General features: G+C 39.4%; 2 protein-coding genes across 8 annotated transcripts; one reads left to right on the forward strand and one right to left on the reverse strand.

The window, feature by feature from the left end:
* Positions 1-23: 23 nt before the first annotated feature.
* LOC6632611 (facilitated trehalose transporter Tret1) lies at positions 24-8263 on the forward strand. Of its 7 annotated transcripts, none has more exons than XM_015170608.3 (8): positions 2261-2344; positions 4006-4150; positions 4283-4431; positions 4796-4915; positions 4969-5054; positions 5258-5374; positions 6412-7803; positions 7869-8261. In XM_015170608.3, the coding sequence occupies exons 2-8, from the start codon at positions 4110-4112 to the stop codon at positions 8157-8159; spliced, it is 2196 nt and encodes a 731-aa protein (XP_015026094.1). In that variant the 5' UTR covers positions 2261-2344; positions 4006-4109; the 3' UTR covers positions 8160-8261. The 7 variants fall into 7 exon arrangements, with proteins under 7 accessions (XP_070063503.1, XP_015026094.1, XP_070063504.1 ...); XM_070207403.1 differs by having other exon boundaries at positions 2265-2400; XM_015170607.3 differs by having other exon boundaries at positions 2266-2426.
* A 1540-nt stretch (positions 8264-9803) lies between these two features.
* Positions 9804-11935, reverse strand: LOC6632612 (WD repeat domain phosphoinositide-interacting protein 3). The gene is made up of 4 exons (XM_002056276.4): positions 11472-11935; positions 11269-11355; positions 10124-10885; positions 9804-10062 (listed from the first exon to the last, which is right to left on the reverse strand). Exons 1-4 carry the CDS (start codon positions 11536-11538, stop codon positions 9956-9958), a joined length of 1023 nt encoding a protein of 340 aa, XP_002056312.1. The 5' UTR covers positions 11539-11935; the 3' UTR covers positions 9804-9955.
* Between the last annotated feature and the right edge of the window lie 6 nt (positions 11936-11941).

Genomic DNA, 11941 nt, shown 5'->3' on the forward strand with positions numbered 1-11941 from the left:
ACACATAAATCCCCGAGCTATTAGAAATAAAAAATAAAATGGCGGAGGCTCGCTTGCGCAGAAACATAAGTCGTCAAACGCCCATGATGTACGTAAATATGCGTGTACGAATGTCTGTATGTACATACATACATATGTAAGGGCATCCACTATAAACTGAAAGTCATTCCAAAATTATGTTCGCTGCCAATTAAGTACTTACTACGCTCTCGCACAAAATCAAATTACGCGCGTGTCTGTGTGCGTTGCTTATATAATCGACTGATGCTTTAAAAATTTAAATTTCGAGTTTCCGTTAATTGTTCGGTGAGAGAATTTATCATTTGAGAAGTAATGCTGTCAGTGCATGGCAATTAAAAAAAAAGCAACTGGTCACTTGTGTAAAACAAACATAAATCACTGTCAATGATCACGTGTGCGGAGCATCCAAAATCGTTTATTTCAAATTGTTCGTACGATTCTATACAATATTGTTGTTGTCTATTGTGACCTTCGTTTGCATGCGAGTTCGGAAATTGACAGCGATCCGAAATGTTGTAACGGAAATGCAAGTGTATTGTGTATGTGTGTGTGTGTGTGTGTGTTTGAGTTGCAGCCAAGAGAAATGAACACGACAAATCATTAAGCACCTGGCCTGCAACAAAATCGTCTCAATCAATTTTTTCTTATTGGAAACGCAACGCGATGCCCAATCACAATTAGATTGTGCCCAATTTTTGATGTAACAGAGCTTCTGAACCTGGCTTCAGCACTTTGCGTCTGCTTTTCGACACAGTCAAATCCGCTTTGAAACAATTAACTTTATGAGCGATAATTGATTTTTAACACCAAACACTTTGCAGCTAAGTTTATATATGTTTTCATATTAGCGTAATAGGTGTAAAGCGAATTGTTTAATTACTATAACTACTTGAACAAATGTGTTAGTCCAGGTGCGCTTCAGACACCGTAAACAATGTGTATGGACCGGAATGTTGGCATTGTTATTATTTTCTATTTCAGTTTAGTTTAGGTTCAAAGCGTACCGTTTTCGATTTTAATTTGGCGATTTTTTGGTTATTTTTATTAAAACCTGTTTCCATTTCTCGCATTCACTTACTCAATTTAATTCTCAAAATGCCGTTTTATTTGCAGTTAATTGCCAATGTGTAAATTCTCGCTAAGTCTCCGTCAGCCTGGTCGCATTATGTGCTCTGTCGTTCTAACGGGCGCTGTCCGTGCTCTGTCGCTAGAAAAAAAATTGCAATGCTTTGTTAAACGACAATACCAGTTGTGTGCATGCTACGTATGTATGTATGTATGTACGTGTGTGAAAGTGTAAGTGTGTGTACTGTAAGCGCAGCTTTGATTGATTTTATTTTCGATACAAAGTATAAATAGGATAACGTTAGATACCGGTTTCTGTTCGCTTGCACCGGTAAATAGAACGAACCGTGCTGACATTTCATACCTATGTATTATGTTTTTTATAGATTTCAATTCCATATATACATATGTGTGTATGTTTGTATAACTTGGCATAAAAAACAAAGTGCAAATCATTTCAAAGGCTTAAAGCAAGATTGGTTACGAAGCTTACGTTTAGCTTTTATATGTATGTATGTTTGTATGTAAATATGCATGTGTATTTAAATATAATCGCCTTCTCTACATTCGTTAAGATTTTGATCAAATTTAATCGAGTTAGATTAATAGAGGCGGAATTGCTATTCAAAATACTCCCCACTTTTTTCGCACTGCGTCGTTTTCTAAAGCCAAAATAGTCCGTGTTTAGGTTGGATTCGCTTACATTATTAGAGTGACCAAGTTTCTTTTTTAGTAATCGGATTAAAAAAACACTGTATTTTTTGGTTATAGTCTTATGACAATAATTTACTTAAAATTAATATTTTTAAGCGAAGTTTCAATCAAATAATAAAAAATAATAAAAATATTTGGAATACCCAGTATTATATGGGACACCTATTTAAAACAAACTTTTTGAATTTTTCAAGCTATTTACAATTAAAGCGACGCAATCAACTCTGTCGGCAGCAGGGTCGGTTGTGGCGACTGTGGAGAGAGAGAGAGAGAGAGAGAGAGAGAGAGAGAGAGAGAGAGAGCCGAGGGTTTGTTTTGTAAGCTGCGTTTGCAGCAAACATGTGTATTTGTTTTTATATTGTTGTTGTTGTTTTTTTTATTGCTATTTTGCTTTTGCTGTAAGTGACGACCTGAGCTGAGTTGAGCTGAGCTGAGCTTCGGGCCTGTTTCATTTTAGATTTCAGTTTGTTTTGACCGCGCGACGCGCAATGTTGTTGGCCTAAAGTGAATCGCACAAAATACAATATAGCGTCAAATTTTCAATGTAACGGCATATTAAGTGCAAATAAAGCGTTAAATCTGTTAAACTAATTGGAAACTGTATACACAATTTAATCAATAATTATGTAAATCGCAATTATATATAAGCTAAAAGGGTTCGTCTGTGCGCCGTTTCCCGTTCACGTTTTGGCTAAAGCACACGATTTCAAGGTTTCTTTTATGGCCAGAATTCTGCGGTTCCGTTTGTGGCTTACGGCATTTGCATTAACAATTGGTATTCGGATTGTGCAAGCGCTTGCATGTGATACGAAATTCCAAAAATACGAATTGTTTGGCTAACAGAATGTCTGCCAATGTTCCAGATGATTAATTATTAGCAGCTATATGTTGAATAAAAGATGTTGGCTAATGTGTGCCATTAGCCAAATTAATTTATTTTGCAGCTTATGCAAATTTCACACCTCAAATTCTTGGTACATGATTACAAACCAGTTTCCAAAAGACAGTAAAAACAGTAAAACTACAAAATATATATTTTTTTTATAAGCTCTTCACGCCACCAACTGAGATAGCGCCAACACCTGAGTGCGTACCAGCTGGCGCAAAGTACCAGAAATAGCTATCAAAATAAACAACAGCACACCCTAGAAAAGCAAAAAGCAACAATTTCAATTTCTAGCCTGCGGTTATGTGAAGATGCGAAAAAAAAAACAAAATGATGTTGTAGGTGAAAGGTAACCTTACAGAGCCGCTCAAATTGCTAACTGGTTTATGCGTCTGCTTAACAGATGCCGCTCTGAAGGTCTGACCCGGCTCTGACCTGGCTCTGACCTATAAATAAGTAGCTGAAATTAGCAGGAAAGGTAAACAGCTTGAGCCTTTGGGCATTTACAGGAAAAGCTTGTTTCCAAACTTGCTTTTGTTTGTATCAGTACGCTGAACCTGCGAACTTAACTGGTTTAAGCTGTTGACTGTTTTTTACGAGAATATATAATGCTGCCTCAGGTGTCAGCTATTTTATTGTTTATGCAAATTGCGTTGACTTCTCGTAAAACTTATACGATCAATAATAATTAATAAATGCTCGTCACTTAAGCATAAGCAATATTTTGTGTGTGTGTTTTTCTTTTTCTTTGGAGTAGCTCAATATTTTTCCCCAAATCAATAAAAATATGTTAATTAGTTAACTGATAAATATCTTAATGAGCGCCTTCGAAGCTATAATCATAATAAAAATGCTCAAAAGAAATTAAAGCAATTTGCACATATTAACACGTAACAAACATTTGGGTTAAAATATGCGACATTCCCAGGCGCATAATAATTATTCGTGCTGAGTGTAACAAAAATATGTCAAAGAAAGCCGAAAACAACAACAACAACAACAACAAGAAAAAACAACTGCAGTGACGCGCTACGTTTTGAATTTTGAGCAATTATACGTTGTCAATTAAGAAATTCGATAATTCGAGAGTTCACAATAAACGGCACCGCGAAAAGTTGCGTTAAGTTAAGATAGCGTTAGGTTTATTGCGCAAGCGAAGCTGCGTTAAGTGGAATTTATTAAGTTGGCAGCGTTAAGTATAACGCGTTAAGATTAATGCGTTAAGTTTAATGCGTTAAGCTTATACGATTCGTTAAATTGGTCGCAGCCAATGCGCTGTCATTAATTTGAACGCTTCTCCATTGATGTGTATTGTTTAGTTAGCTATGCAAAACACTTAAGAAAATATAAGCACCAGCTGTGAAACGCATGACCAAAGCACAATTTAAAAAGTCATCAGCAGACAAATCAAGTATACGCCAGCATGTTCAATGGCAAGGGAGCTGTGTTGGCCGAGAAAAATGGGTAATAAAAGAGAGAAAAATAAAAAACAACAAATTAAATCGACGCTGCTTAAATTACTATTAAAAGTGACTTAACAACAATATGTTAAAAAACCTGTTTTTTTTTGTTATTTATTTTTATTATCATTAACAGCGCGCTAAATGATCGTCCTTTATTTATGCAAAATGGTAACAACAACAACAATCGCCGCATTTCCGGTGTCCTCGATGTGGAAGTCAGCAACTTTCGACAGGCCCTGCCACAGTTTCTAGCTGTTAGTATTAAGAACACATTGCTATTCGGTAAATAACTTGTGATACTCGAATTTGTAATTATATGTGCATATTTGATGCAAAATTAAGCGCAATCAGGGAATGAAAAGCTGGAGAATTTCGTTGGAGCTAATCAATATACTTGCAGGCATACAAACAAACAATGAACAATGGAAAATTCGTTTATTCAAATAATGTCAGTTCTCTGAGAACTAATCTTCCTAGAAAATGAGTTTCTTTGCAATTTTTAACGTTGTATCTTTCAATTGCAATTAATACCGATAAATATTAAGAAATGGCTTCATTCCCTGATTTTGAAAACACAAATTGATCTTCGTTAAAATGTAACATAGTAAATTTAAAAAAAAAAATCTATATGCACATCCTAATGCAGGCTATGGCATGACTCTGGGATTTCCCACAATTGTTATACCAGCCATACAGGGCGGCGAGGGGCGCAGCGAGGGCCAGAGCAGCGATATCGTGCTTAACAAAGAGGAAATATCGTGGTTCAGTAAGTCGGGATACAACAGATTAGAGTGCTCATGCTCATAATTATTTCCGCAGGTTCCATTAATTTAATCTGTGTGCCGCTGGGTTGTCTCTTCTCGGGCCTGTTAACGCAGCCTCTGGGCAAGCGTAGGGCTATGCAGGTGCGTATCCAAAGCAATTATATATACATAGCGATAAATCTGAGCTATCAGCAAAGCAAAACATTGACACACTGAACTGGAAATTGAAATGAACCGCCTGGTTTTATTGTGCAATTATGCTGATGCTCCAAGCCTCGTGATCTCTTGTCATTGTATTGTATCTTTGTGTGCCAATCTGTATCTGTATCTGATTACGCTTTCAGTTTGTCAACCTGCCCATACTGGCTGCTTGGCTTTTGTTTCACTTTGCCACGCGCACGGAGCATCTGTATGCGGCTTTATGCTTGGCTGGTCTCGGCGGCGGCCTGATGGAAGCACCAGTAAGTGATCATTACCATTCACAACGAGCTCACTAACCAACTAACCAATTAATTGCATTTTTCTGTAACCAAGTTTTGTAAGATTGACCTTGCGTCAAAAACAATGCACCCGATTTGCACGTTTATTATTATGCCAACTACCAGTCTCCCCCTGCCCATAATGCGACTAATAAATCTTGGCGCCCAACGTGACTCTTAAATATTTACTATTTGTAATATTTTTCCAGCATATTTGGGGCTTTTAATTGTGTCGAATTCGTATAGTTTCACATGTTTTAACAAATACAAGTAAGAGGTTCTAGTCGGAAGCTACCGAATAGGAAATACCCCGAACCCTCTTATTGAAATGAAAGATACTAGATATATATATATATATATATATATAATATTCTAGAAGCAACATATCAAGTTTGGTGACTCATGCTTTTAATATTAACCCAATTTGTGAAAAAAAAACATCAGAAGCAAACTCGATCTCCGCAGGCACTAGGAGGACTTACAGCTATATTTTAAGTCTCTAGCTCTTATAGGTTCTAAGATCGGTATAGCTTTGATTGTTTGTGCTATCACGATTAGAATTGCTTAACTGCCAAGATAATCAAAGTAATCATCTTTAATTAAGTTTTTGTTTTCGGAACAAGATGATTCTCAATAATAGCGTGCAAATAGCAGAAAGACTGCACGTTATAAAAATGCCAAATTTTTGAATGCCAAATCGCACCTGGTAACACTTAAAGCTGTCAGGGCGGCACTTGTTTAATTCTCAATTATACATTTTGCATTTAAGTCTGGTTAAGAGGCTCTTTATGACATTGCTTACGACATGTACACATAGAGAATACTTTTGCATAAGCACACATGCATACATACATACATACACACACACATATGAGCTTATGCACATACATAAATACGTAGTCGCATGGGCAGAAGTGTATTGTCATTGCGAGATGGCCTCGAAGGTCGCCGTAAGATGCCACTTATTGTTGCAAACAATAGTTAATGTCAAAATACTAAATGATCTTCACCTTTTGCAGGTGCTGACATATGTGGCTGAGATTACGGAGCCGAAGTATCGAGGCATTTTGTCAGCGCTGGGCACCACCTGCGTCATCACAGGCGTCTTTGTGCAATTCATACTTGGCTCCCTGATGGACTGGCGGAGCGTGGCGGCGGTGAGTTCCGCTTTTCCAGTGATTACAATTTTAATGCTGTGCTTTGTGCCCGAGAGCCCCATCTGGCTGATACGGGAGCAGCGATTCCGCGAGGCGGTCAAATCCCTGCAATGGCTACGCGGCTGGGTGCCGGAGCACCAAGTTGAGGCGGAATTTAATCAGCTGTACGATGAGCTCATCACACAGAAGGCCATCGAGGAGGCTGCCGAGAATAGCGGCGTTGCGCCAAGTGCGTGTCGCTCATTGAAGAGGCGTCTGCGGATGTGGCGAAAACGCACTTTCCTGGCGCCTTTCCTGCTCGTCTCGTTCACCTTCTTTACGGGTCACTTTTCCGGGAAAACGCCTCTACAAACATATGCCGTGCAGATATTTCATACACTGAAAGCACCCATGAATAAATATCATGCCACGATCCTGTTAGGCGTCGCCGAGATGCTGTCCACCATATTGGGCGTAATTCTGATACATTTTACGGGCAAACGGCCGTTAGTGCTTGTCTCGACAGTGGGCACAGGCTTGTGCTTCTTTGGCACAGCGACCTATGCGTACTTCCTCAACGATGTCCCCGGATTTGCGGTGAACAATGTCGTGGTTAATGCCTCAGCGATTGTGCCCAAAGAGAGTATTATTTCGCAAGCGAATATATCAAGAATATTTGAGAATCAATACCAGGATGAGCAGCTGCAGCAGCAGCAGCAATTGACTACTCTGCTGCCAGAGCTGGAGCAGGACACGACCACGATGGCAATGTTTGACACAACGATGGACTTATGGAATCGTAGCAAACGGGAGCTGGATACAACATTAAGTCCAGATCAGGTACAGGAATTCGAGACCACCACGCTGCCCCCTGAAGCAGCAGTTTCGCCTGTCAGCGTCAGTATCAGTACGTCGCCATCAAAGCCACCCATTGCAGAGGATCTGCTGCTGACTGTGCCCAAGCAGGAGCACAACTATTTGGTGTGGGTGCCGCTCATTCTATTGCTACTCTCCGCTTTCTTTTCACATCTGGGCATACGCATGATACCCTGGGTACTCATTGGCGAAGTCTTCCCCGCAGATATACGCAACAGTGCGTCTGGATTTGCAGGCGGTGTGGGCTACGTTTTTGGATTTCTGGCCAATAAGCTCTTCCTGGTCATGCTTAGTGCACTGACGTTACCGGGCACGTTTGCGTTTTATGCTACTGTTGCCTTCATTGGCACCGTTGTGCTCTATTACACGCTGCCGGAGACAGAGGGACGCACGCTGGCCGTAAGTCAACTTTGTCGTAAGCAATGCTATATCATTTTGTTCAACACTTGTCCAATCGATTTCAGGAAATTGAGGCACATTTCTCCAAGAAATCGGACATGAATCTGCTGCGCAAGCAGCCGCCACAGAAGGCAAGCGAAAAACAACCAAATCAATCCATGAACCCACCAAATGCCATACAACTGGACAACTTACAGAACCTGCATGTGCCGATCAGCCCGCAGCAGCAGGCAAAGATTATTCATCTGCAGCAGAGTGACTTTACGCCACGGACCACCCTGGAAGGGTCAGCCAGTTCACTTGGAGGCGCCACCAATCTTGCCTTTGAGGAGAGCAGCAATACCACGCATCTCTGAGCGCGGTTAATACATGTTTGTTACGTTTTTGACACTCCAGTGATATTTATAAGCAATAAAGTAATACCATATTTAGTTTAAATAACACTTGTTACACAATATATTTAAGTTTGAATTTAATCTTAATCATATATGATATATGCTTATATATTGTATATACGGATCGGATATTTTAGACTATTTTGGATGCATCCAAAGTTATGAGAAAACCAGAGCACTCGAGTTAGTGCTGTTTTATTTGGATTTGCGAATTGTATTAGTTCTGGTGTTCACGCAGATTCTGTACTTTATAATAAGCATGTGTGCCACTCATTAATCGAGAATCCCTGCCTGTCATTGCAGAATCCATTTAAGTCAGAAGACGATTGCCAAAAAGGACTCTTCACGAAAGCTGTATGTCACATTGCCTGCAATAACACGTATATATGCTTCAGATTAGCTACAGTGGAAAACGTTAAGCATATCCAATTGCAATTATTTGATGTAAGTTGGCCGACAACTGGCGAGTTGATGTGAACGTGGAAAATCACGGGAATATCATTTTGGACGATGGCAATAAGCAACGAAGCTAAAAATTCCCTTGATATCATAAAGGATGATAGCAAGCTTTTGTATATGGTTATGGCTACGCCAACTAGGTGCATGACAAATCGGTGAAATATTTAAAACAGTTTAACAGCCACCAAATTAAAGGACTTCCAATGAGCTTCTGCTAAGATTGATTTAAAAATGCTTTGCCTATAATACTGGCGCATTCCAAATCGGAATACACGATATCGTATTATTCATTTCCCCAAAAAATTTTATAATACTCCAGTTTAGAGGCAGAGTCATTCGCATTGGAAATTGCATACCTTTCTGTGTCATATTTAAGACCTAAAAAATCAAAATCACCAACTCATTTTCCACAGTGAGCGGGAGAAGCACATCCACAGCTGGCGAGCGTTCCTGGGTTTTTCTGTATGTATTGAATAAAAGGAAGCAGGATCGCTTGTAACGGTGGCTCGATGCTGGGTTAAGGGTATTTCCTAGTCGGGCGCTGCCGACTAGAGCACCCTTACTAGTTATTCTTGCACAGATCCTTGCCAGTACTTCGTCTTACGGTCAGGGGGCTGATGGCAAAAGATCCAAAAACCAAGATGATATTCATGAGCTTTTCCGCGTTCACATCTGGGAAAATTATCGCACACACTTACATAAAATAATGGCAATTTAAATATATACTAATCGGGTTCTGTTGTAGCTAATCGAAAACTTACAAGCATGCTATTACAGGTTAGGTGACGTATTAATTTCGGGCGGAATCCTTTTTAGCAACCGTTTTCCGATCTAAGTCACCACTTAAAAGGGTACTTTAGTCCTCTATCAAACGTTTTTATCGTAACATGCCATTCGATCCATGTTCCAGATACTTAAAAATTTGAGCATCGCTAAGTAAGAGTGTTATGTGGCCATCATAACACGTCCCGTAATAAGATATTGGATAACAAATACGAAAATCTCAAACGTTTTACGAACTGTATTCAGTATTGCAATTCTCAAGTCTATAAGATATAGAATGCAATTCTAGCGACATTCCGCAAATTTAACTTTTAGAGCAGCTCTAAATACAAACGATCCCAGCTAGAAGAACGGCGAGTCAAATTAGTTGTGTAACATTTACAATTGTTAACTACAGTTTTATGTGAACTTGTAAGGTAGGTTTAAAGCATGCTTAAATATAATATTGTGTAACACGAATTTCATGTATATATATTAATATGCTTATATAGGTGCCACACAGTAATTGTTCGACTTTATGTTTCGTCATCCTGCAGCTCTAGGAACTGCGTGCAAACATCCCGACTGCATTCGCCCTTGTTATTGAATAGGAATTTGTAGTAGTGTCCATCCGCACAAATAGCTTAAAGAGGTAAAGAGGTGTTTAATAGTAAGCAGTGTTTTTTTAATTTTAATGGACTTACCCACAACCGAATTGGATTCGGCACCAAAGGCACAAATGCAGCGAGGTCCCTGCGGTATGGAAAATTTAACAAAACTCCATTGACTTGAGAAATACTTGGGTATGATCGGAAGCGATGATTCGCGCGCCTTGTTGTCCTCCAAATTAAAGACGTGTATGGTTCCATGGTCGGAGGCCACAACAATCATTGTGGACTGATGATTGAAATTGATGCAAAATATGTTTGCATGATTACTGCCGCGCCGCAGCTCTGATACCTTTTTGCCATTCTCCGTATCGAAAATGCGTATTAGTGTACCTTTTTCGCCGGCGGTGGCCAAACGAGTGCCCTGCAAGTTTAATGCAATGCAACTGATGGCCGCCTCATGCGCAATCACCTCCAATGGGGCACGCTCTGTATTGGCAAGATCAACGATTTGTACATGACCGGTACGTCGGCCCGGGAATGCGAGTAGGCTTTTATTGCTGTGCGGGCACAAGACGCACAGGCCATTGGGATTGGAGCTTGTTTCAAACACATGCAGCTGCTGTGGCTGCTGTGTAAATGTATACACTTTAATGATGCCCTCCAGCACAACGACAATCCGATCCCGTCTCAGGCGTACAGCGCGCACAGGTTGATTGAAATCCAGAGTTATGGCCGGTGATTTCTTGAGATCATCCCAGACAATCACCTTGTTGGGCGGATACAAAGGCCGAATACCGCCACCAACAAGCGCCAGATAATTGCAGCGAAAGAGCATTTCAACATGGCTTAGGCCACCTGCAATGAAAATTGTTTATCAACTATCGAAGAGTCTCACACAACAATCCATGAAACTAGATGTTGTTATAGACGAAGCTTGTTGTTATCTAAATGTGACATTGTTGTTTACTATTTAAGCCCATTAAAATCAGAATGGAAAATAATTCAAAAACTGTTTTCAATTGTAAAGTAAAATATTCATTGAAACAAGTTAGCGAAAACCAAGAGCCGAACATATTGCTCATTTACTTGGTGGATGCATTTACAACTAGAAAATCAAGATTATGCAGATATTTAAAGATTTCGATACAGTACCAACTTGTAGGTAAAGGAAAAAGTAAGCAATTTACAAACTATTTTAGTCCATTTGACTAAAGCCCTACACACACACACAGACTCACCTTCAGGAAAGTATTGGCGTTCCTTCTCTTTAAGCGGGTCACAGTTGTACACCCTGAACCCGGTGTCCGTGGCACAAGCAAAACATCCTGCGGCGTAATAAGATTAGTAGATCGTTGCATACATTCATATATAGTATGTTTATTGCACGTTGAAGATTCGTGCTCATGAATATGTAAACAACAAACAAAGTAGATATACATACCTTGGTCCTGGTTAAAGCCAGCATAGAGCAGGCCATTGCCATACGGATTCTGCTCCGTTAAATTCATAATGAGGTCGCTGCACTCGCAAGCCCAATGGTTTGCAAATTGTTTGTTCGGCTTTAACACCCCAAAATTGTTAACTGCGTGATGATTCCTATTTATTTTCTTTCATGCATTTAGCTAGGGCTGCCAACATGTATATGGTGTTGCGCTGTTGAGCTGCCAACTCAATTCTACTCAAAATGGTCCAAGCAAAGTCATTGTGCGGTATTTTAATACAAATGTGCGACTTGATTAATTTTGATAATTTTGTGTGTGCATATAAATAATTATGTATTGTATTTAGTTAATAATTTTATAATTTTATGTTAAACCATTTAGTAAATCAAGAATGCACATATTTTGTTTTATTATACTTTTTGACCATTTCAATAAATTGTAGTATATCTTAAAATTGGTATTATTTTAT

This window comes from Drosophila virilis, chromosome 2 (genome assembly GCF_030788295.1).
Source record: "Drosophila virilis strain 15010-1051.87 chromosome 2, Dvir_AGI_RSII-ME, whole genome shotgun sequence".
NCBI classification, from domain to species: Eukaryota; Metazoa; Arthropoda; class Insecta; order Diptera; family Drosophilidae; genus Drosophila; species Drosophila virilis.